General features: G+C 41.8%; 1 protein-coding gene across 5 annotated transcripts in view; it reads right to left on the bottom strand.

Moving 5' to 3' along the window:
• The window catches only part of CHD2 (chromodomain helicase DNA binding protein 2), a 124145-nt gene that overhangs the window by 6206 nt on the left and 91613 nt on the right, over window positions 1-26326 (bottom strand). For 3 of the 5 annotated variants that reach the window (XM_058736694.1, XM_058736693.1, XM_058736695.1), the window contains 10 exons: window positions 24580-24718; window positions 24250-24400; window positions 22988-23110; window positions 21622-21750; window positions 20544-20684; window positions 18676-18810; window positions 13429-13607; window positions 11150-11249; window positions 8681-8894; window positions 1893-2139 (listed from right to left, as the gene is read on the bottom strand). In XM_058736694.1, coding sequence (XP_058592677.1) covers window positions 1893-2139; window positions 8681-8894; window positions 11150-11249; window positions 13429-13607; window positions 18676-18810; window positions 20544-20684; window positions 21622-21750; window positions 22988-23110; window positions 24250-24400; window positions 24580-24718 — 1558 coding nt within the window. Of the gene's footprint in view, window positions 1-1892; window positions 2140-8272; window positions 8562-8680; window positions 8895-11149; window positions 11250-13428; window positions 13608-18675; window positions 18811-20543; window positions 20685-21621; window positions 21751-22987; window positions 23111-24249; window positions 24401-24579; window positions 24719-26326 lie in introns of those variants that run through there. The other 2 variants (XR_009263852.1, XM_058736696.1) reach the window with 2 other exon arrangements.

The following is a 26326-nucleotide window of genomic DNA, read 5'->3' as shown; positions in this document are numbered from 1 at the left end:
TGATCCCACGACCCTGGGATCATGACCTGAGCTGAATCAAGAGTCGGACACGCAACCAAGTCGCCCAGGTGCCCTAAAAACTACTTTTAAACTATATCCCAGATTTCAAAAGGTTAGAAAGATTTAAGTTAAAAAAAAAAAAAAAAAAAAAAAGCTCAAATACAACTTCTAGAAATACAACTATAATGTATGAAATGCAAAATATATTGTATGGGGTTCAAGGCAGGTTAGACATTGAAAAAGAAAATCTTAGTGAACTTGTAGACACAGCCAACAGAAACTATCCGACTGAGACAGAAAGAAAACAAAATTAAAAAAAAATAAGCAGAGCATTAGTGAGCTGTGACAGCAATCAATGCAAACAGCTTAATACAGGTTTAAGTGGGATCTCCACAGGAGATGAGGGAGGTAGGACAGGAAAACACTGATGAAATAATGGTTGAAAAAAAAAAATCTTCCTAATTTGATAGGAAAGACAAACCCACAGATCCAAGTTCAACACTTCCCAAACAAAACAAACATGAGGAAAAATATAGCAGGATGCAGCACTACAACCAAATGGCTAAAAACCAGTAATGAAGGAAAAAAAGACATGTTTTATAAAGATGACAGATTTTCCATCAGAAACAGAGCAAGCAGACAGAAGAGGAACATCTTTAAAGTACGGAAAGTGTTAACCTGGGAATTTATACCCAGCAAAGTATCTTTCACAAATGAAGGCAAACTAAAGACTCTCTCAGACATACAAATGCTGGAAGAATTTATCCCCAGCGGACCCATACTAAAATAAAAGTCCTTTGGGCAGAAAAAGAGTGATGCTGAATAGAAATACAGATCTACACAAAGAAATGCAGGGCAAATGCCCACTGGAGCCACACAAGATGAGACAGAAGGGTGGGGGCAAAGGGGTTCAGTTGAAACCTCCTCTAAAGGAGACAGCTGCTACGTGGCTATATAATGTGTTACCAGATCCTCCAAAAAGGGAGATGCTGAATAGGAAATTTTCCAAATTTAAATTCAAGTCCAAGCAAAGCATGTTGTTAGCCTAAGAAAAGCCAAAGTTGCTGTGAGGTTAAAATATAGTCAAGTCCTATTCTAGGAAGAATACAGAAAACTTTAGCCCTTCCTATATACTTGGCAACTCTCCCAAGTTACAATCTTGGCTCATTAATGGTAGTGTATAGTTGTAGACAGGGTAAAACTTCACAAGTCTTTCACCCCTAAACTGTGGACTGGTGGCAGGCAAGGTCCACAGGCTGGGACCCATCTCAGGATCCCTGCTACCCAGTGTATCTGAGAGCCTCACATCAAGCTCAATAATTTTGGTCGTGGGCTCTAATGTTTCAAAGCTACCACTTTCCTACATTTCCACAGAAGAAGACACAAAACTCTTTTCCTGTACAAGTAGAAGGATAAAACTGCAAATGGCTCCCTATGACCCAGAGAACACAACTTAAGACCTATAATCTGGCATTCAAGGCCTTCTTACTATCCAATGTGTCCATCTTCTGGACTTCCCTCTTTGGATGCTCACCCTTGGCCTGGGCCTGTGATACCCATTCCCCTTTCTGTTTAGCAGACTCTTCAAGGCTCAAATCAACAATCAGCAACTTCCTCTCTGCCTCAGTCCTCAGGAAAAACTCAAAACCTCTACTTTCAATCATCCACTTAGCACACCATATCAGCTGTCTACACCGTAATTCCTCCCCAACACCCTGAGGATGTCCTGATGGCAAAAACATTGGTTCAGACTAGGGACCATGACTGGCACAGGATGAGATGTTCAGTGAACATTTAATAAGTACATTAATGTGTATGTCACTTATCTCTTCCCCTTAACCAGTGAGACTCCTGGCAGAGGTCGGCCTGGTGTCTCGGGACCTTCTGCCTACCTGTCATAATAATCTCTGTGTCCCCTGTGGTCTCGGTCGCTACTGTACTGGTCATAAGGTCTTTTTCTGGACAGATTGTTGGGTCTGTAGCTCCCAGAGCGGTGGGCGTCCATGTGTCGCCGGTCCCCATAATGGTGGTCCTTGTACCAGTGCTGCTCATACTGGTGGTGCCGGTCACTACCCCACGGAGGATTGCTGTTGCCACCACCATAGTTGAACTTTCTTTCCCTCTGCCAGTCTCCTCGATCTGCAAGAAAAGAAAGAACAGTTTCATGACTTCAAAAAATGGCTGAATTTCACACCCACTGAAGTTTAAACTCAAAGGCTGACACGTTATATAAATAGACATTAAATTTCCTCCTTCCTAGCCTTTTTGCTGCTGGTAAACATACCAGTAATGAGTCCCAACCTTCTCTCCCTCAACTTTGAAGGCAAAAGAAAACTCACTGCTTTTCTCCTTATGAAATCATAAAAATTACTGCTTTTTCTTTTCCTTGCCTCTTTACCCTCCAATCTGGGGCAGACCCTTAAAACGAGATTTCACTCAAAAAAAACCCAGAAACAAAAAACAAAAAAAAACCTAAACATTAATTCAGAAAACAGAACTGCTGAGTTTCATAGCCATAAACTGGTATCTTCTGTTTACACATCTCAACTTTATTTACCCACTGCTACAGATAACATGGTCAGCCAGTGCCTGGTCTCTGAAAATATTTCCAGGCTATTCATACTGATTCTACTACTACTCTTTCCCAGCCCACATCAAGGAGATAAACCTCCTCCTATAAAAAGTGAATCCTCTAACGTTGGATTTGGATCAATACACTAACTCTCAAAGGTAGGGCCAAACTGATATCTATTTCAGCTTCTATAGCCTCCCTTTTCCTTCAGAAGAATCACACTTATTTTAATCAGAAAGGCAGTAAACACATAAAAGTCCAGGAATGGAGGCTATAGTGGGTTTAAGTGTGACCCCCAAAATGTATGTCCACTCAGAATCTGTAAGTGACTTTACCGGGAAACTGGGTCTTTATATATGTAATTAAGGATTCTGAGATGAGATCATCTTAGATGTAGGTTGGGCCCTAAACCCAATGACAGATACTCTTCTAAGAGAAAGGCAGAGGGAGGTCTGAGACAAGGAGACACTAGAGATGGAGGCAGAGACGGGAAGAATGCAACCAGAAGTCAAGCAGCAACAAGGGCTGCTGGTGGCCACTACAAGCCAGGAGAGAGGCAGGGACCAGATCCTCCCCCACATCTCCCAGAGAGAGACAACCCGACCGACACTCAGTGCAGACTTCTGGCCTCCAAAAGTGTGTAAAAATACATTTCCCAGTTTGTGGCGCCTTAGGAAACTGGGACACAGGCTTACCCAGAAGAACTACGTGGCCTCATGGGAAATTCGTCTTCTATCTACAACTATATTAACACCAAAAATAAGCCACCAAGTAGATACCCCTCTACTCATGCTGCTGGTCTTCTAAATACTTTTCTATAGAGCCAAAGAATAATGAAGGAACCTGACAGCTTAGGAACTGATAACACACTCAGCCAGTGGCTTAAATTCCCTGCTGCTCTGGTTGTGGATCAGGCCAGACGACCAAGAAGTAAAAAAACTTTAACTATTCAACCTAATAACTTAACAGACAACAACAAAAAGAGACACCTTCACAACATGAAAACCAATCACTTGGCGATGGCTTCAAATGGAAAGTAGTATTTCAAATGGGGTGTCAGTGTCTGCGGTATCATGGAGAGGCTTACAAATCAAGCCAACTCATTTATTTCCAGAGGAACTGAACAGTGCTTTTCTTTCTTCTTGAACCCATCATGAGGTAGGTCGCTGTTAGGAAGTACTGAGCTATTTAGGAGATGGGTGAAGAATCCAAGACTTAAATAAAAGACTACAGTGATATAAGAAGAGTTCTTTCAAAGGATCAGAATACAAAATCAGTGACATCACACGAATAACACAAAACCAGTCTGATCCCAGGAAAAAGTCAATACAGATAATACAATCAGATCTACGAACATGGATATATCTCGCTCACTCTCCCTCTCCCTCTCCCTCTCTTCCTCTCGAGAGGAATTACTCTTATAGAGTAATTACCTTTTGTCCCCCTGAATCAAATGGGGATCAATTAACTCAGAACTACTTAGATTTGTAACATTAGAAGACCTGGCACTTGTGCTTCCAGGCAATTCAGGGTAGCTTACAGCAGAATTACGCTCCGCCAAGGACAGTAAGAAAGGCCAGATAAACAAAAATTACCTGTTTGAGGACATCAAAGAGTAGACAGGGCATTCAGGACTAGACTAGAAGGCATTAAGACTGAAGAGCAGAAAACCTTAGAGAGGTAAGGTGACCGCTGTAGTCATTGGGGAGGCCTGTGATTCTGAGCACAGGCAAGGGGCTGAATATCTGAGCTTTTACCAGCACAAGCTGAGCCTTCGGTGGTCTTTCTAGGCTAGAGGGACATGGCAGACTTGAAGGGCTCAAACACACATCCAGTCTTCCCTTAAGATAAGTGCTGAATCTGCAGGGAGCAGAAGGCTGAAGACCTAAGCCTCAGAAGAGCAGAGCAGTCCAGGTAGTCTCATGGTGCTGAGAAAACCAAGATTCGAGTCTAGGGCCTGCAGAAGATGAGGGGCAGAAAATGCTCCAGGCCCTCTGCTGAGCACTCTGAAGAGCTAAGCCCCAGGAACAGGGGAGCCCAGAGGCAGACTAGACGACTAGACCAGAATGATCGCCTTACACTCCATGTGCTCTTGGGGAGGAAAGAATGAATCCTCTCTAGGAAAGCAACACCATCTGAAGCTTCCATAATTTTTTTTTCAAGTAGGCTCCACACCCTGCATGGAGCCTGGCATGGGGCTTGAACTTACGACGCTGAGATCAGACCTGAACCGAGATCAAGAATTGGATGCTTGACTGACTGAGCCACCCAGGTGCTCCTGGAGCTTCCACAATTTTTAAAACATAGGTTCCCCCACTTAATCAAAAATAACTAGGCATGCCAAAGACAGAAATATATGGATGAAAACCAAGAAAAATAAAACACACAACAGAAAATGATTCACAAGAATTGAGATACTGGACTTAGCAAAGATTTTTAAATAACTTAATTCGTATGCTCAAAAACAGAGGAAAAGATGAAGAAAATCAAGTTTTCTAAAAGCCTGAGAATTTTACCAGAAGAATGAAATGTATTTTTCAAAAGAAATCAAATGGAAATCCTAAAACTGAAGTTTAGAAAGAAATGTACACTTCATTAAGATTATTATGGAATATTTGATTCTTTGCAAAATCCTATACTAGGACTTCTATGTATGCTATATATAGTGTGTGTTTTCACAACTTTCTCAATACTAATTCAAACACAGTATTGTTCTGAATAAGCATTCAAAACAACATTCAAACATACACTACAGAAAACGTTTGATGGTTCCTCAAAAAATTAAATTAGAATTACCACATAACCCAGCAATTCCACTACTAGGTATATACCCAAAAGAACTGAAAATAGGTACTCAAAAGTAACTTACACACAGATTTTCACAGCAGTACTATTCACAATAGCCAAAAAGTAGAAACAACCCCAACAGATGAATGGATAACAGACTGTGGTGTGTACCCACACAATGCGATGTTATTCAGCCACAGGAAGGAGTGAGGTACTGATACCCATTACAACACAGACAGACCTACAAAACCACATTGAGATACCACCTCATGCCTGTCACAATGGCTAAAATTAACAACTCAAGAAACAACACATGTTGGCGAGGATGTGGAGTAAGGGGAATCCTCTTGCACTGTTGGTGGGAATGCAAACTGGTGCAGCCACCCTGGAAAAGTGTGGAGGTTCCTCAAAAGCTTAAAAATAGAACTACTCTATGACCCAGCAATTGCACTACTAGGAATTTATCCAAAGGATACAGGTGTCATTTGAAGGGGCACATGTACCCCAATGTTTATAGCAGCGCTTTCAACAATAGTCCAATTATGGAAAGAGCGCAAATGTCCATTGACTGATGAGTGGATAAAGAAGATGTGGTACATACATTCACAATGGAATACTACTTGATGATGAAAAAGAATGAAATCTTGCCATCTGCAACAACATGGATGGAACTGGAGGGTTTTATGCTAAGCAAAATAAGTCAGTCAGAGAAAGATACATATCATATGATATCACTCATATATGGAATTTGAGAAACTTAACAGATGACCACAGGGAAAGGGAAAGAGAAATAAGAACAGAGAGGGAAGCAAACCATATAAATACAGAGAACAAACTGAGGGTTGATGGGGTAGGGGGTTGGGGGGCATGGGGAAAATGGGTGATGGGGATTGAGGAGGGCACTTGTTAGAATGAGCACTGGGTGTCATATGTAAGAGATGAATCACAGAAATCTATTCCTGAAGACAAGACCACACTGTGTGTTAACTAACTTGAGAATAAACTAAAAACATACATTAAGAATAATGAACTATTTAAAAAAAACAACATACAAAACAGCCAAAAAAACAAATAATCCAGTGAGGAAATGGGCAAAGACATGAATAGACACTTCTCCAAAGACATCCAGATGGCCAACCAACACATGAAAAAATGCTCCACATCACTCATCATCAGGAAAATACAAATCCAAACCACAATGAGATACCACCTTACACCTGTCAGAATGGCTCACATTAACAACTCAGGCAACAACAGATGTTGGTGAGGATGTGGAGAAAGAGGATCTCTTTTGCATTGTTGGTGGGAATGCAAGCTGGTGCAGCCACTCTGGAAAACAGTATGGAGGTTTCTCAAAAAACTAAAAACAGAACTACCCTACGACCCAGCAATTGCACTGCTAGGCATTTATCCAAGGGATACAGGTATGCTGTTTCAAAGGGACACATGCACCCCCATGTTTATAGCAGCACTATCCATAATAACCAAAGTATGGAAAGAGCTCAAATGTCCATCGATGGATGAATGTGGTATATATATGCAATGGAGTATTACTCGGCAATCAAAAAGAATGAAATCTTGCCATTTGCAACTACGTGGATGGAACTGGAGGGTATTATGTTAAGTGAAATTAGTCAGAGAAAGACAAAAATCATATGACTTCACTCATATGAGGACTTTAAGAGACAAAACAGATGAACATAAGGGAAGGGAAACAAAAATAATATAGAAACAGGGAGGGGGACAAAAGAGACTCATAAACATGGAGAACAAACTGAGGGTTGCTGGAGGGGTTGTGGGAAGGGGGGGGTGGGCTAAATGGGTAAGGGGCATTAAGGAATCTACTCCTGAAATCGTTGCTTCACTATATACTAATTTGGATGTAAATTTTTAAAAGTAAAAAATAAAGTTATATTATAAAAACAAACAAACAAAACATAAACCTTGAAAACAGAAGTCAGACACACATAGTATGATTCCATTAATATGCAATGTCCAAAATACATGAATCCAGATAGACAGGATACAGACTGGGGACTGCGGAGGCTGAGAAGAAGGAATGTGGGATTCCTGGATGTGGGATTTCCATTTGAGGTGATGGAAATGTTTTGCAACTAAGATAGAAGTGGTGGTTGCACAACACTGAGTGTACTAAATGCCATTGAATTGGGTATTTAAAATGGTAAAGTTTAACTTAAGATACAAAACAGATGAATGTAAGGGAAGGGAAGCAAAAATAATATAAAAACAGGGAGGGGGACAAAATAAGAGACTCCTAAATATAGAGAACAAATTGAGGGTTGCTGGAGGGGTTATAGGTAGGGGGATGGGATAAATGGGTAAGGGGCATTAAGGAAGACACTTGTTGGGATGAGCACTGGGTGTTATAAATAGGGGATGAATCACTGGAATCTACTCCTGAAATCATTATTGCACTATATGCTAACTTGGATGTAAATTTAAAAATAAACAAGTAGATAAATATTAAAACTAAATGTCAAAAACAGGAAAAAAAATGAATACATTTAAAAAGAAATAAAAAATAAAATGGTAAAGTTCATGTTATATGATTGTCACCTCAATAAATTTAAACACATATAGATTTTGTTGTTGATCTATAAAGTCAACTCATTCTTTTTAATAATTGATGATAATACTTAGAGTACAAATGTCCTACTATTTATCCAATGATTCTCCTATTAATGGATATTCAAGTTATTTCCAACTTTTTGCCATTCTAAGACTGAATGGCATCCTCATACATACAGAAAAGGGGCTTATGTATTTAAGATATTTGAGATTAATTCTTGGAAAGATTGTAGCAATTCACACTCTTAGCAATTTGTATGTATTTCACCCTTTTAACTTTTGTTGATCTGAATGGCCGAAAAAAAAAAAAATTGGTTAGCTTACCATTGCTTTAATTTACACTTCCCTAACAGCAATGCTGGCCATCTTGTCATATTGGCCATTTGAATTTCCTCTTCTGTATGAATTCCCAACTCCTAACCTTTGCCCATTTTTCTATTTGGTTATTCTTTTGTTACCAATTTACAAGGCTCTTTCAGTATTAGCAGTTTTAACCATGTGACTGTCCTATATAATGTAAATTGTTTCTCTCAGTCTGTCATTTGTTTATGATGGTGGCCATGTTCTTCTTAGAGCTGGAGGCTTTTGGATCTTTACTTCATGTGCTGTGTCACTAAGACAAAAGAAGACAGTAAAGTGTTGAAGGAGAATAAAGTACAAAGGTCTAGCTATTTTTGGAAAATACAATGATTCTTTTGGCATCTCTTTTTAAAACTCCACTTAATGACCTACCTGCATTACTAAAGTGTCTTTTGTTGGGGTGATTATAGTTATCTCTTGGGTGTCCGTGCATCTGTGGGCCATGGGAGGCAGGCAAGTGAGGCTTCTGAGGGTGAAGGTTGTGTGGGGTGTGGGACTGAGATATCAGGGAGTCCCGGCTGGAGCCTGAGGCCTCTGGTCGAAATGGCTTCTTACCACCAATCACATCATCTTTCTTCTTTTGCTCCTGAGAATAAAAGGAAACCAAAGAATCTTAAGACCCCAGGCTGAATTCCCAAGAATAGTACAGAGGTCACCACCTCTAAGTATTACCCTCTTGCCCCTCTTCCGGCTTCCAACCTGCCATCTACTATATTCTTATAAACCATGTTCATAAGTTTCCCTGAACTCCCCCTGCTGCTCTGACAAGAAAGTCACGCTCCCCTGGCAAGTCACTGTAAGACCGTGTGCATGGGCTGCTGGGTGCCACTGCACAGGGCCCGCCCAGGACAGATGCCCAGGCTGTCAGCCTTCTCAGAGACTCATCTTGGACCATGTAAAAGTAGGAACACAACTTTCCTAGACTAACTAGAGCAAACAACCTCTGACTAGCCCAGTGGGAACTAGTTCCTATGCCAAAGTCATCAAGCTAAACATCTCAATGTTTATTTACTTCTTTACCACACAAGAATATGTAATAGAAAAATATTAGAAAATATAATAAGAACAGCAACAGCAAAAAATAACGTAAAGTGCCCTAAAATCTCACTACCAAAGAAATTAATGTCTGCGATTTGGTCCATATCTTTCTAAGCTTGTGTTTATATGTGTGTGTGTTATTTTTTTTTTTTTTTAACAACAAAAATATTATTTGGTATTCTTCTTTCACTTAACACATTATGAAAATTTTCTCATGTAAACACTTACTTACACTATTGTATTATGGCCGAATAATATTCCCCATTATGAATATATCATAATCTAGTTAATCTATTTTTTATTGTTGGGCATTCAAGTCATTTCCACAATAAACATGTTTAAATCCTTAATTACCTCATTAAATTCTCAGAAGAACTGTTTTTGTCTTTTGACAAATCTGACTGAACTGTCCCTCCAGAAGGCTGTGATAGTGCACACCCCAGCAGCAGGACCACTATTTTTGTTCAATATGCTAATTGCTGATACTTAGACTAATGTGGCCCCTTTACCATCGTGTATTCAGCTATAAACCCTCATCGTAACTTTCACTCCCCACTACAGGGTCTTTCCCACTATTTCATTCCCTCCTCGGGCTTTTCCTGACTATCCTTGCAAACTTTTATACTGCTTAAAATTTACATTAACGTTCAATGATACTAGTATATTATCTCTATATATTACTACCATATCATATTCTTCTAAATTATAAGCTACTTGAGCATACTATTCTACAGTACAACACACTACTAAGCATGTTAAGTTTATGCAACAAATACTTCTAAGCACCTTCGCTGTGCCCAGTACCTTTCCAGGCACTGAGGATATAGCAGAGGATGAGAAGCATAATATCTCTGCCTTTGAGGAGCTGACAGGTTAGTGGAGGAGGTATTAAATGTCCAGAGACTGGCTCTAAATGGCTGATTTGGGGGCCCTAAAGGGCTGATGTGGCAGGTCAGCAGATCTGTGAATGGGCATGTCTTCAAATTCAGCTAAGGCATTTATGTGCCCATCCCCCTATGCCAAAGAAGGGAAGGAACTTCTGGGCACCTTCTCATGTTGGATCCTTTACGTGAGTAGCTGGGACGTTACATACAAACGCGGGAAGGAACACCAAGTATACGTGACCCAGAAAAGAACAAAACAAGTATTTTCTGCCCACATGACTTATCAAGAGCCACGTTTATAAGCTACCACAAGACGAGAGAATATAGGATTATGGGCATAAGAACGCACTGTAGGGGCGCTTGGGTGGCTCAGTTGGTTAAGCGTCTGACTTCGGCTCAGGTCATAATCTCACAGTCCATGAGTTCGAGCCCTGCGTCAGTCTCCATGCTGACAGCCCAGAGCCTGGAGCCTGCTTCAGACTCTGTGTCTACTTCTCTTTCTGCCCCTCACCCTCCCTCCCTCCCTCACTCTCTCTCTCTCTCTCACTCTCTTGCTCTCTCTCAAAAATAAAATTAAAAAAAAGAATGCAGGTAACAACACCTTGTCAGAATTTTAACACTCTTTGGTTCTAACAGATTGGCTATTTCAGCCACCGAGTCTGTCACTTTCACTACCAGTGCAGTGTGCTGAGAAAGCGCAGAGCTAATATGGCATAGGAGCACACAGTACAGGGAGGCAGGGCTGTGGTGGACCTGAACATCCGTCTGTGAGGGGAGGGCAGAGAACCAGGGACCCTTCTAGCACCAAAAGTATCATTCCATGACCATCTCCCCAGGCAAAAACAGTAACTAACGAATTGCTCTGTGCAAAACTGGCTTTTATCTGTTAGTATGAATTAGGATTAAATTTGTATTTTACCTCCTCTTCTTGAGATCTTTTCTTATGAGCCATCTTGTATAATTTATGCAATTTTCGAGCATCAAATTCTGTAAACTTGGAAACAAAAATCCATAGGTTCCTAAAAAAAAAAAAATAATAATAGTTCTAGTAAATTACAGAATTTTAAATAACTTTTTATTCTCCTTATGGATGGCAAGCTACTGAATTCTGCAATGGATACTCTCCAAGTGTAGAAATTAAATAACAGAAACATTCTTTCAGGTCTGTGTTTCATTAACACTCCTTCAGATGCCGTGTCCACAGAGTTTGACTGAGGGGTCTGGGGACGAAGGCTCTGTTTCCGAGCTAAAATCCCTTATTTCACTGGCACTCAGGAAAGCCCTGGAGTCTTCCTCCACGTTCTACACTTCCTGGATTCTGCCACCCAACCCGTCATTACCATCTTCCAGGTGGAGACCTCCATACACTCGGGCATCTCCGTGCTCCTGCCCCTTCTCCTCCCAGTTGTCACCACAAAGTCTATCCTTTCTTCCTGAAAACTCCCAAGGGGCGCCTCCACTGTAGTTCCACCCCATCCACCCCAGCAAGGCATTACAGTGAACAGGAGAGTGCTGGGCAAAACAGGTGTCTAGAACAAGGAGGCAGGGGTACTGGCAGTGAGCTGGAAAAGGAGTCTCACCTCTCTCCACACACTGAAGAGAAGAGTTTCACCAGGTCACGCCACCCACAGGAACCACGGGTTCCCTAAGTAGTAAACCTGCTGCATCAGGTGCAAAGCCATCAGTGGTCTTAACAAACTGCCTTTAAACCCTAAAAACCTCCCAGCCCCCCTTCTCACTGTCTCACTTTGAAGCCTTCGCCAAAGCCGGAAAACTCTCCTCATCTAAGCAAGTCCACCCTGCCCATGCCCACTCGCCTGCCTCTCAGAGAGTTTCCTCCGACTGCTCTTCTGCAGGCCCTTCCTCTTTGTCGAACACCTACCACACACATGGTCTCACAATCACCACTTCATCAAGGGCCGTCTCTTCTGAGCGGACAAAGACCTTCTTACGAACTACTGTTAGCCAGGACCACAGTACCTGGCACAATTAAACACAGACAGGCCCCAGGTCACGGGAGGAATCCTAGCTTCACAGACTATGTACTAGGATGACCTTTTGTTATCTTCCAACAGAGATTAAGTTGGGTAGAAATACATCCCAGAGGCTAGCTAGGTACAGGAAGAAGCTGGTTAACAGCATAAAGGGGAATAAAAGTAACATTTGAAGCTTAATATCTTTTTAATGGCTGTGAAGCATGCTACAGATAGCATCATGGCGAAGTTTTCTTAAATCTATTTTTCACTCAAAACCAATCCACTGAGATTGGGCATATTATACCTAAATAATTATATTAACCATGAAGTATAGGATTTCAAAGACTGTGGATTTTAGAGACTCAGTGTTACAATGATTTTTGAGGAAGACACTCCAGTTGTTTTTGTAAAATATCGTTAAGTGAATACATAAATGAATATATACGAGCCATGATATGCCTTAAAAACTGAAGTTCTGGGGGCGCCTGGGTGGCGCAGTCGGTTAAGCGTCCGACTTCAGCCAGGTCACGATCTCGCGGTCCGTGAGTTCGAGCCCCGCATCGGGCTCTGGGCCGATGGCTCGGAGCCTGGAGCCTGTTTCCGATTCTGTGTCTCCCTCTCTCTCTGCCCCTCCCCCGTTCATGCTCTGTCTCTCTCTGTCCCAAAAATAAATAAAAAAAAAAAAAAAAAAAAAAAAAAAAACGTTGGGAAAACTGAAGTTCTGTATTAAACCGTATTAATACAAATGACTACTAGCGTTCTTTTTAATTATCAGAGAGGATAGAGAAATCACAGTTCTGGTGATTTTAACCTTTGCTTCACCTCGTGTGTTAGTAAAGAACTGATCAAATAGTTTTTATATCTGACTAGCACCCTGAGGTGGGTGAAGTAGTGAGACCAGATGATTTTTATCCCTTCCAGGCTTACAGACCAAGTCCTTGTTCTGAGAATAGGCCAGCAAATTCGGTACTCCTGCTGTTCTCTTGTAAAATAATGACATCATCCTACCTATTTCAAAGACTGGTCTCAGTGGAATGACCTATTGCAGGAAAATGAAATTGAAGCCTGCAGGTATGTTGCCAATAGATGATTTTTATTGGGGGAAAGATTTTCATTAGGTGGTTATGTCACCCTTTATAAAACAAGAACAGATTCCGCCCCCCCCCCGCTGCCCCATACACTGTCAAATCAAACAAGGCATTCTGAGACCAAGGCCACTCACCTCCTCCACAGTTTGATGTGCTCCTGGTCTGAGTAGGCTTTAAGGCACTCGGCTATCCGGTCTCCGATTTTCAGCAGGCAATTTCGGGTATGCTCCAGCTGTTCCTGCACATTGAGCCCCTTGTCAGGTTTGTCCAGCTGTTTCAGTGCCTTTTTCACGGGCCTCATCCTCTCTTTGCACTGGAACAGGCCAACAGAGTAGAGATATAAAACACTTGCAGCAAAGACACCTTGTCTTTGGTTCCTGTGCCCTAAATTCCCAGAGAAAACCCGGCCCACTCTCACGCCATGTTACTCTAGAGGAGGAATGGGTTAGAGTCAGGGGAACAAGTGTAAGTATTAAGTCAGGAAAACCTGAGGTGCAGGTCCCAACAGCATCTCTTAGAGTGAAGACCTCTACACCTTTCCTTTATTATAGCTCAAAATGCTTCTGTTTCCTCACCTGCAACAGGGGCATGATAATGCCTCTTAAGTCCATTATGAAGATCCGATGAGAAGCGAAATTACAGACCTAACCTAGAAACTTCTCACCACCATCTAAACTATCTAAAACTGCAGGATAAAATATTTACAAGTCCTTCAGGCTTATAAGGAACTACGTGGGTAGCTTCCAGATAAAGATGGTGGGCTAAACACCAGAATGATTTTCTCCTCCTGCCCAACTCCACTAACACAACAGTAAAGGGAAGGTCTTAAAAAGAGATAAGCCCATAAAGACAAGGGAAAATGAGAGAGAAAACAAGAGCCACAAAATATTGGCAGCAAGGGAAATCACCCAACAGACCTAACAGGCGAACCAACCTGGTTTATACTACAAAATTCCCCCCAGAGTCTCTCTAGACACCTCTGCAAGTAGGAGAGGGTGAAAACTAAGGATTGGGTTTTTTCAACAATGCTTAGAAGTAACTGATACCCAGAGTCACAAGAGACGCCCAAATCTCCAACTCTGCCCAGCAAAAGATGTGGAAGTTATTCTCTGGAGAGTATGAAGGAAAGGTCTCTGAACTGGGCTACGTGGGCACAGCCAAGAGGCAAGGCTGCCGCACTGAAACAGGAGCATATGGACATATGCACACTAGATGAGCCATCACCTGGCCTTCTGCCTCCCAGACTCCAGAATGAAGACAGCCAGGCCTTCGCCCTCCACTCAGGAGATGGGAGGATTCTTCTCCACAAAATCTGACCATCTAAGAGGAGGAACTACACACTGGAAGCCTCCCAAGGCAGCAGCCCTACCACATCACCCATGGCGAGCACTCAAAGTTGATCAGGCTCCACCCACGTCAGATGGCTAGGCCCCTACTCCTAAATATGTGTGCAGACAATGATAACCAAGCCATTTGAAAAAATATCTAACATGAATGATGGAAAACAAATTCAACAGAAATATAAAAACATTCAAGAGAACCATGAAGGGGTGGGGGTGGGGGGGGGGGGAGATCTGGGAAATAAAACATGACAAGAGAAGTAAAAAGCCTGAAAGAAATAATGTGAGGCATGCCCGGGTGGCTCAGTCGGTTAAGTATCCAACTCTTGATTTCAGCTCAGGTCAAGATCTTATGATCATGGGATTGAGCCCCGCATTAAGCCGTGCTGGGTATGGAGCCTGCTTAAGATTCTTTCTCTCTCTTCCTCTGCCTCTCTCCCCCACTTGTGCTCTCTCTCAAAAAAAAAAGAAAAAAAGAAGAAGAAAAGACATAATGTGAGATAAAGTGAAGGGCATCTCCTAGAAAGTAGAATCTAAAACGCAGAAATGGAAAATAAAAAAGGTAGTAATATTGGGAACCATCCCAAGAGTTCAATATCCAAAACAGAAAGTTCCATAAAGTTAAAACCAAGAATTAGGAGGAAATTACCACAAAATAATTCAAGAAAACTTTTTCGGACACATAGAGAATGGTTGTCAATGGCTTAGATACTTGGCACAACAAACTACTAAGGCACAAGATCATGACATTTCAGAATGATGAAAACCCCACAAACTTCTATCACTCTGTGATAATTCCTTCTGTTTACTTTTCAGAGTTATACCTCAATTTTAAGAAAAAGGACACAAAATAGAAAAGTGTACCACAACCTGGAAGATACCTAGAACAACTGTTATGAGTAACAAATTATCATGAATGTATAAAGGGCACTATAGAAAAGGTAAGAACAAACAAATTACCCTAAAATAGGCAAAGGATATGCACAGGCAATTCATTAGAAACATGAATGCCTAACAGATACGAAAACAAGTGTTCACCTATGCCACTGATCAATAGTTCATACTTCTCAGATAAGCAAAAATTAGGAAGTCAGAAATTACCAAGTGTTTCTAAGACTGGGAAGCAACTGGAACTCAAGTTCACTGTGAAAAGGAGTGTATAAATCTCCATAATTGCTTTCAAGGTTAATTCAACAGTACCTAGGAAAGTGATGGGTGTGCATGCAAGCCCTAGGAAGACCCAGAACTAGAGAAACGTTTACATGTGTAAATGAAAATATTTACATTTTTGGGGGCGCCTGGGTGGCTCAGTTGGTTGAGCATCCAACTTCGGCTCAGGTCATGATCTCGCAGCTCGTGAGTTCAAGCCCCACGTCAGGCTCTGTACTGACAGCTCAGAGCCTGGAGTCTACTTCGGATTCGTGTCTCCCTCCCTCTCTGCCCCTAACCCACTTGCATTCTGTCTCTGTGTCTCTCAAAAATAAATAAACATTAAAAAAAATTTTTTTAATAAAATATTTAAAACAATTTTGCTATTTTTAGTAGTAAACATTTGGAAAACCTCAAGGTTCATCTACAGGAGAAACCATGAATTATAGAAGTCTTAATACAGAATAATACGAAAAAAATTATTTTAATTTTTAATTTTTTTGTTAAGCAAGCTCTACATCCAACGTGGGACCTGAACTCTAGACCACGAGATCGAAAGTTGCATGCTATACCAACTAAGCCAGCCAGGCGCCCCGAAAGTTTAAACTACTAACATGGATAAACCTCAAAAAATAGAGATGCTGAGAGAGGAAAATCAAGTTACATGACATACACAGCGTGGCATTTATATCAAGTCTTTGAATACGGAGAGCAAGATAATGTGCTGCGTATGGAACTTAGGAGGCTGTGCAGTAGAACAGTTAAGAACCCAGGCATTCATGCCCAACTGTCTGGGTCAAACCTCTGTGCCACATCTTAACTGTGGTGACACTGGACAACTTATGTGACTCTCTTTACCTTATTTTTTAATAAGTAGAGTGGAGATAACTACCTACCTCATAAGACTGTTGTGGAGAAAAAGACCTAAATGCACACAAACAATGCCTGGCTGTTTATGTGACCCATTATGGTCTTTATAAACAAAGTCCTAAAACTCTCAAACCAAGCACAAGAATGACAACTGGACCTAAAACCACCCTTATTCCTGGGGAGGTAAGAAAGGAGAGGTGTGGGTTTAGAGTCAGAAATACCAGGGACTTCAACTTTACCCTCAGTCTTAAAAACTCACATTTGACAAGGCTTCATGGTACCTGTATCAATGTCTCTCGTATTCTTTACATTTTTCTACATTTTTTAAGGATTTCATAATCCTTAGCACAATTAAAAGAGCCAATATGTAAGATCATTCTGAAAACAAAAATGGTACACAGAAGCACTAGCTGGGGTTTCCTCTCAGAAATACTGGGCTAAGGACAAACCAGGATACAGATCAGACGGCTGGCTGTACAGTGAACTTACCCCTTTCAGATAGCTTAAATACTCAAATACTGATGTATCTTTTACTTTAGAGATACTTCTTCAGATACACTTCTTACACCTAAGTGTACTTGACATAAGAAAGTAGTCCCCATCAGAGAGCTCAGGGCAGAACAGTAACAGAGGAGTAAGATAAATGAGAGAAGGAAGAATAAAAAATAGATACGTGTGGGGGCGCCTGGGTGGCGCAGTCGGTTAAGCGTCCGACTTCAGCCAGGTCACGATCTCACGGTCCGTGAGTTCGAGCCCCGCGTCGGGCTCTGGGCTGATAGCCTGGAGCCTGTTTCCGATTCTGTGTCTCCCTCTCTCTGCCCCTCCCCCGTTCATGCTCTGTCTGTCTCTCTCTGTCCCAAAAATAAATAAAAAACGTTGGGGGAAAAAAAAAAATAGGTATGTGTGTATAGATTTGGGGGAACACAGAGACAGGAGTAACGAGAAGACTACCTTACAGGATGAGGTCAGTATCCTACCCTCTGCTGCCACACAGCAGGAGTATTTTGAGATTTGGAAGACCAGGTTCTCTTTGAGACTGAATTAACTGCTCTAGCGAGCTGTGATTTATGCAAGGTTGGGCAGAGGAGGTGAGGGGACTCATGGAGCACACAGTCCAGTGAAGAACCTGCAGCTCCGGTGAGGGGCTAAGGTCGCCCTTAAGGACACACTGGACTGTTTCCAATCCCACATGAGACCTGGGCCGTGACTTAGCCCCTAGCACCGCAGTACAGAGCATGGAAGGTAACACCAGGCTCACCACTGCTCCAGTGCACTCAGCCAGGACCCCAGCCGCGTCTCATGTCATGCTGTCCCCTTGTTCTCACCACACAAGCCACAGTGGCCTTCTGTAACCCCCTTACTGCACCATAGGCAGTTCTGTCACACAGCCTTTGTGCATGCTGCTGCCTTGCCCTGGCACGTTCTTCTCTGCCCTCGTCTCCTGTGACTTCTTCCTCTTCCTTCAGAACCCAATTTGAACATCACCTCCTTAAACATGCCTTCCCAATAGCCCCTGCCTGGGTCCGCTCCCCTTCTCACAGGATCTTCAGAGAATCTGCTGTCCCTCCCGCACGTCCCCATCACAGTAGCACAAGCACAATCTGTGTGCCTATCTGACTATCTCCCCCACTCAAATGTAAAGTCTGCAGTGACAGAAACAGTCCCCTTTGCAACACAGTAGGTTAACTCCAGGGGCTGGCACACAGAAAGTATTTAGGAAATGTTACCTCAGTTAACACTAGGGTTTCCCAAATGCCTCTAAGGGCCGCTTGCAGCCTTTCTGAGTGGGAGCACAAGATATGAAATCGATCCCCCAAACTCTCTCCCCAGAGAGTGAGTAAGAAAATCTCTTCCTTCCAGCCTGTTCCAGAGCAAAAGGTCTTTAGACAGTAGAAGCAATGTGTTCCAAAGTAATATACAAACACTCAGGCCAACTGCGGTTGTGTGGCTGACCTGAGAAAGACGGAGCCACGGCAAGCACTGTGGCCAAACACACCAGCACCCCTCAATTTTAAGACTTACTATGCTGAATGTCTCCTGGTCCAGATCATCGTCCTCATCCTCTCCAATGGGGACAGGCTCACTTCCTGCTGTAATATGGACAGGACCCTGAGATCGCTTTGATTTACTTGAAGATTTGGCATCACCACCTTTAGGCTTTTAAAAAAGAGTTACAAGGAATCATTGTCATTTGTGCAATCCTGCCTTGTAAGCTGGACTTCTTACCTATGTCACATCACTCCAGTGGGGAAATGTGACGGACTCAGTTTATAAAAAGGGTAAGATGAAGTCTTCAGAAACACCATGTAATCAAATCTACACAATTAACAAATGGCTTAATCACACATCATTTCCATTTCTTTCTCCAAAAAACCAATTATAACTTCAGCTTCAGAACAATGCTATTTTGGCTTCTATCCCCTCACCATAAAATGCACAAAAACGTCATCAACAGGCTAAGATTATAAATTGCCAAAGCTCTTGTAAAGTATCACGTAGCAACTTTTATTAAGAGCTTATGAACATACACTTTGATCAAGAAATCTGTATTAACTTTAGTACTGTAAATGACTGAAATGCACACAAATCCACATGGATAAATCTCATTTATCCATGAAAGGATGCAGAAGGATGGAGATACATACTTATACACTGACTTCACGTATGAACATTTGAAAACCTAATAGTATGCTTTGTTTACGATTCTTTAATACATGGTAAAAGTATAAAAACACAGATAGGAAGGTTTCAAACCATGAGAGGAAAAAACAGGAAGGCAGAGTCAGGAAATCAGGTAGAAGGAATGGAGGGGGCTTCAACAGTGCCGGTAAGGCGTGCACAAAACACAAAATACACCAGCCAAACAAAAGGCACTTGGAATAAACATGAAAAAATGTTGGTAACAGTTATACATGGGTGGTGGATGAGGGGATGTTTGGTACACTGTTCCTCGTGCTTTTATTTTGGAAATGTTTCACTTACAAAAAAAAACTGAGTATCTTTCTGCGGGAGCACAGATGCAAAGGTATCTGGCACAGGTTTTCCTAACATAAAAAATTTCAAAGTGATTTCAATATGGGAAGCTTAAATTGCTTCCAAGATATATAACCAAACAGAACCTTCTTTATTCAAAGTGATTTTAACACTTATTCACTTGGAATGTTGTTTCTGATGTACTGCTGAATTTGGGAGAAAGGACTACCCAAAGAGTCTGAGTTGATCTTCATTTTATACTCATCCGTATAAAACAAAAGTTCAAAAGGGACTCATCAAGAAATCTACTACAGAGATCACTGGATGATGGGATTATAGTAGATATTTGTATGTTTTAATGATTAAGAGTGAATTACAAAATAATTTCATCAGAAGTCAGCAAGCATACAAGCAACACTCTACCAGAAGTCTGTGGTTTAGAATTAACTTCTTAAAACTCCCAAAGCAAAGGTTCTAGAATAGTAGCGTTTTTCATCCATTTCTACTCTAAACACTTCATTGGATATATTTGGTTCAACTCCTAAACCCGTCAAATATTCAAATTCATCTATGGATTATATTCTTCTACCATGAACGTAAGAACATATTTCAAGTCATTACCTGTGAATGCAGATTTCTCTCACCTGTCCTATGTCATTCAAAACTTCCCCTCTGAAATGTTATGAGAGATCAAAGGCCTTCTATATTAAAAAAAAAAAAAAAAAAAAAAAAACACCCAAACTGCACATTCCCCTCTCTGTAAGAGGAGGTGCGAGCATCCCCCTGACAACCCCACCCTTCCTTCTTAGATGTGCCCATAAAGAGACGATGATTTCCGGACCCTCAAACCCCATTCTAAATCCTAGAAGAAATTTCAGAGGCTGTGGGTATCTCAGTAAGTAGAAGGACACTGATACCTTCTCTTTCTTATCTTTTGACTTCTTCCTCTCCTTGTCCCCTTCTTTGTCTTTCCTAGAACTCATTTGTTTCTCCTTGTTCTCCTTGTTCTCTTTCTTCTTCTGTTTCTTTTTCATTGGACTTTTTTCTAAGCCATCATCCTAGAAAACAAACAGGGCTATGAGCTTTAGCCACAAACTTTGTATCTACTCACCTACTTTCTAGAGAGAGGAGCAACCGTCTGCATTGGTTCATCACTACATCTACACTTGGAAGCTTGTTTTCACGCTTACAGCCTTAATGCATGCACTCACACAACTCTAAACTCCCCAATGATAAATAACCAGTTAGGCCTGGAGCCGCAGATGCTCTTGACTCACATCTCTCTAATTCTCACAGCAACCCTTCAACCAGAGGCATTATCATTCCCATTTTACAGACAGAAAAAACTGAGGCCCAGAGATGTTATATACCCGCCACCTAGTAACTGTCAAGGTCGCTAGTTTTTGAATTCGCGTATGCATGACAAACCCGTGCCACTTTCTGCACTCACTGCTGATCCTCTTGGAGCTAATCTCAAAGTACCATCACACCCAAAGGGAAACGACATAAAATCCCATAAAGTTGTTACTCCCTGAAACAACACACCAAATGCTACCAATTTTTCAGTTTGCTCAGGCCAGAGGTCTCACAAGCTGCCAGGCCCCGGGCCAAACCTGACCCACAGAAGCGTTCTGTTAGCCCACGACGCACTGAACAGCAGAGCCGCTGCCCCTCAGCATCAGGCACAAGGCCCCTGGTGAGCCACAGTCCCCACCACTCCCTAACCTTTCTCACCGCAAGGCTTGGTGTCATGTGCCATTTATCACTTCACCTTGCACGGGTCCCTTCATTTACTTCCACTATCTAGGACTCTGCAATGGCCGACTTAAATGAACCGATTCCCCTCTCACGGGTTAAGCAAAGACATATAGATTCTATTTTCACTTTATTGACTCTGCATATAAACCAAACACATCTTGAATGGTTTTATATATGCCAGTTGGCAAAATAAATGTAGCCTACAAGCAAGCTGTCAACTGAAATCCAGCCGCATACCTTTACTTCTCCCTCTTCCGATGGATTGTCTGAGTGTCTAGGTGATGAAAACTCAATCCCATGCTCATCTTTCAGCCTGGGCTCTTTGTTTTCTTTCTTTACTCGAGGCTTCCGCTTCTTTAATTTGGCCTGGAAGAGAGAGAAAATGATGTTAAAACCACAAATCAAGTCCCTTAAAAAGCATGACCAGGTAACATTAGGACTCTTCGGAGCAGGAGCAGTCATACAATTCAAACGAGAAGATTCAAAGGCAATTCAAAGCATGCAACTTATTCTACCTGGGGGAAAAAAAAGGAGAACAGTCGTGTAGGCCCTATACAGGTCCCTATGCCACATAAAAGCCTCCACATCCTTGAACCTATGGATTCCAGTATTTGGAATTCACACTAAAGATAGAATACAGAAGAAGGAAAAGCACCTTTATGCACAAAAATACCGATAAATTTAATGTGAGACATAACAGTGACATTTGAAAATCGAGAAGTACACTCTATCTAAATATTAGGAAAAAGGTTAAAATATGGATCCACTCCAACATGGTTCAGAAATCTACAAGTATAAACATGACTTAATCTGTCCCTCCAGAACCTAATGTACACTTCATACTCAACATGCTATCTGGAGAATGGCACTACTTATGACACTATAAGATTAAAAATGATCAGAAATGAAATGTGACTTTATATAAAATTTGTTTTGTTTATAATACAGGGAAACGAATGCAAACGGCAGAGCTCTCAGAGGACTAGGAACCAGCACCCACAAAGGCTGCTAGTACCAAATGTAACCTCTCTCCTCCTCACTGTGATTCTCATTTGAAATGAAAAATTGGGAAAATAAAAGCAGATTAAGGTTTAGATGAGTTCACTGGCAACTCTGCTGGTATTCTTCACCTGGTATTCTGCAGGTAAGGCAGTCCTAACTGAAGGCCAGTTTCTGAATCCACCGAATCCACTAACCATCCATTAGACCTACGGGACCCATCATTCAAGCAGCCCAGAGTTAGCTACACCAGGTAAACCTGGTGGTACTCATACAACAACCGGCACCCTGTTCCAAAATTGAGGAAGCAGCATAAAGAAACAGTAAAAGCATATGTCTGGAGTGGGGCTGGGAGAGGTGAGGACTATTTTGAGGCAATACTGGAGGACAGTGGGCTTGTAAGAAAGGTGCCAAGATGTTTAGGTCAATTACCAAATGAACTTTTCTATTATTACCAACCAAAACATCATTATTGCACCCTCAAAAGCAACACCTGACTATGGAATGTACCTCCTGGAGAGGGCAAGCATCCCTTCTCCTACCTAATTCTGCAGGGTTGGAGCCTCGGCCCGCTGAAGGATGCCCGGTCGGCTGCCCCACTCACCTCTTCCCCGCCTGTCACAGCCCCCTTCTTCTCCAGACTCTTCCTGAGCAGCTTCAGCAAGTAGTCCGCCCGGGTCTGTAGCTGCTTCCCCTGCGGCTTTTTATCCGTCTCCACGGGCAGAATCTTCAACAGGAAAGGAAGAGAAGCACCCGCCACCACCCATGTCCCGGTTAGTGGATCCAGATACACAGAAACAACAAAGAACTGAGCAGTCCTTTCCCTCCCCAACCACCCGAAATACAGATAAAACCTCAGATCCTATCTCACGTCCATGGCTCCCGGTCACTGAAAATCCCTCATGAGCCGTTCTCGTTTTACAAAATGGGATGGAGAAATCCAGCTCTCCCACTGGCTCCTACCTGTGCTGTTAACAGGGTAGAACAACTCAGGTAGGAGGGGCTTGTTGGCTTCATCTGCTAGAGCATCCCAGCCGTCGTGGATTTCCTCCTTCCAGGAGCAGGGAATCCCTGGAGCTAGGTTAAAGCTTCGTTTTAGATTGAAAATGCTTCTTAGAGCATTGCCGGAGAGCACTGAGCTATGCCAGGACGTGGTCCGTCCCTGCTACCATGGTGGGACCTCTCGGGCCAGACTGGATTTGGTCTCAGTGCTTATGGCAGGGTGCTGTCACCCTCTCAGAACACCACACGTGGGATGAGCATTGTTTGACGTGCCAGGAAAAGCCCTGCCAGGAGCACAACGTGGAGCGCGTCCTACTAAAGTTTGAGCCAGTCAGCTTTCCCTGCTTACAGCTCTGAGCACGGCCTCACTGTCTGGTAGCCTGACTGCAACGGGTAGGGTGGGAGGCTCGATTTTGTGGGAGACGTACAGCCAAGGTTTAATCCCATTACAAAAAACACCAAGGTGTGGCTCACTCTGTGTGCAGAATGGAAATACGACTGCTTCAAATACAGTTTTAAACAAGCGGCCAACAATTAAGGCCGAAGAATCCTTGTATTACTAATAATCTTACCCTGGTATTTGTTGCAATGACATTTGATGTACCTTCAAGAAGAATTAGAATTTTAAGATTTCTCCTGTGATTTCCCCAAAATCTCACCTGGCTATTATCTTCATCTATGTAACAGTGCCCCAGTCCACCAAAGATGGTAATATTCCCCAAAACAAAGAAATCCCAGGAATTTACTACTGTACTAATTTCGAATTTGATCCCCCACCCCCCAGAAAATAGTTAAAAATAAGTTATCAAAAAATATGTATTATTCAACAAATCTGGAAATCTCCAGCATCACAGATTTACTTACTTTGTCAGTTAACTTAAGCTCTGGATCCGTTTTAATTAACTCCCAGTTTCCATAGCCATGCTCATAAATTCCCAGGAGTAAACGTGAATCATCCTCTACCCCCCACTCGACATCGAAATGTGCAGCTTTCACTCGACAGGTTAAGCAGTATCTAGAGGGATTTCAAAAACAGGAGGACATGAGAGGGGGGCCCTTTCAAATTTGGGACACAAAGTATCCTGATGCATTTTACAAAAGACAGTGAAAGCATGACCTGACAATCCATGACTTAACCCCAAATCCACTTTCTTACAACACAACCACTCATGAGTGTGCACAGGATAGACTCACTTTTTTTTTTCTTCAGGGTCCACGGGGATAGATTTATGCAGCATCTCAAACTCTTCCTCATGTTGTATAATGGATTTCACATTAACCTGAACCCCAGATATTTTGATTGTTGGGCCTCTCTTTTTCCCTGGTCCTTTCCCTGAAGAATACCAATTTGACATCAGTTAAGTGAGAATTTGCTGGAGTTCCAACTCTTATTCACTAGAAATCGATCTGTGGTTTATTGTTATAGTTCAAAGATATAATCTAAAATCAAAAGTTTCTCAATTAATGTTTATAAAGTAGCCTCCAAATAATTCAGATTTTTAAGATTTAGGATTTTTTTTTAATCCACTGGTATTTATAATTCTCTTTTAACTTTCCTGTTTGTTTTATACTTTGGTTATAAAATTAAAAGTAAAAAAGAAGATTTGGAAGGATGAATAGTAATACTGATTTCTTTCGTTTTCTAACTATCCTCTTAACAATTCAAGAAAACTTGAAATTTTTTTTATGTTTATTTATTTATTTTGAGAGAGAGACAGACAGACAGACAGACAAAGAGAGTGCAAGCAGGGGAGGGGCAGAAAGAGAAGGAGAGGAAGAATCCCAAGCTCACAAACTGAGAGACCATGACCTGAGCCCACATCAAGAGTAGGACACTTAACCGACTGAGCCACCTAGGAGCCTCAAGGAAACTCCAGTGTTACAAAGATGATCTTCTCCATGAAAAAAGTAGATCAAGTTAATACCAACTGAAATGATGAACATAAGGTGTCATGGAAAGACTTCTTTAGCCCTAGTGCCAGATTAAAATAATCTTAGAATTAAAGATGAAACCCAGTCAAATCTAGTCATAGTCCAGCACAAGATGATGACACTTGTCTATGAAAGAAAAAAATGGCTCAGAGCCTGAAAAAAAGATTTCTTTTTTGTTAACATTCAAGTTGATGAAATGATGCTATGATTATAAACCATTATTTAGATACTCTTCTGTAACCCACTAGAATTCACTTGCAAATGCTATTCCCAATACAGAAGAGAGTTGGAACAGAATGTGAGGAAGTGGGAAAGGCACTTCTCTAAAACTCAGAAATCTGGATTTATTCCCAAATCTGCACATAGTACCCCTTCCTCCCTTCCCTTTTCTCATTCTCACTTCTAGTTATTAACCTGAGTATCAGTTTCCCCACCTTAAAATAAAAGGATTACAACAGAAATACGGGCAAAGGACAGAGACAACTCACAGAGAAGCAAATACAAATGATTCCTAAACATTTGAAAAATACTCAACCTCACTCACAAGAAGAAAAATGCAAATTAAATATATATGCATACCATTTCTTTTTTTTCTTAATTTTTTTTTTTTAACATTTATTTTTTATTTTTAAGACAGAGAGAGACAGAGCATGAACGGGGGAGGGTCAGAGAGAGAGGAAGACACAGAATCAGAAGCAGGCTCCAGGCTCTGAGCTGACAGCTCAGAGCCCGACGCGGGGCTCGAACTCTCGGACCGCGAGATCTTGACCTGAGGCGAAGTCGGCCGCTCAACCGACTGAGCCACCCAGGTGCCCCGCCATTTCTGACCTATCATGTTGAAAAATTCAAAAATTTGAGAAAATTATGTTGGTGAGACCAACACCCTCATTCAATGCTTGGTGGGAGAGAATGGTGCAAAATGGAAAGCATACACAATTATCTACCACAACACTGTAAAGCAAAAGATTATATAGCTGAATGTCCCTTAACATATGGTATATCAGTAACA

This window comes from Neofelis nebulosa, chromosome 7, assembly GCF_028018385.1.
Source record: "Neofelis nebulosa isolate mNeoNeb1 chromosome 7, mNeoNeb1.pri, whole genome shotgun sequence".
Lineage (NCBI taxonomy): Eukaryota > Metazoa > Chordata > Mammalia > Carnivora > Felidae > Neofelis > Neofelis nebulosa.
Note: the sequence above shows the minus strand (reverse complement) of the source record. Positions and strands in the feature narration are given on the sequence as shown.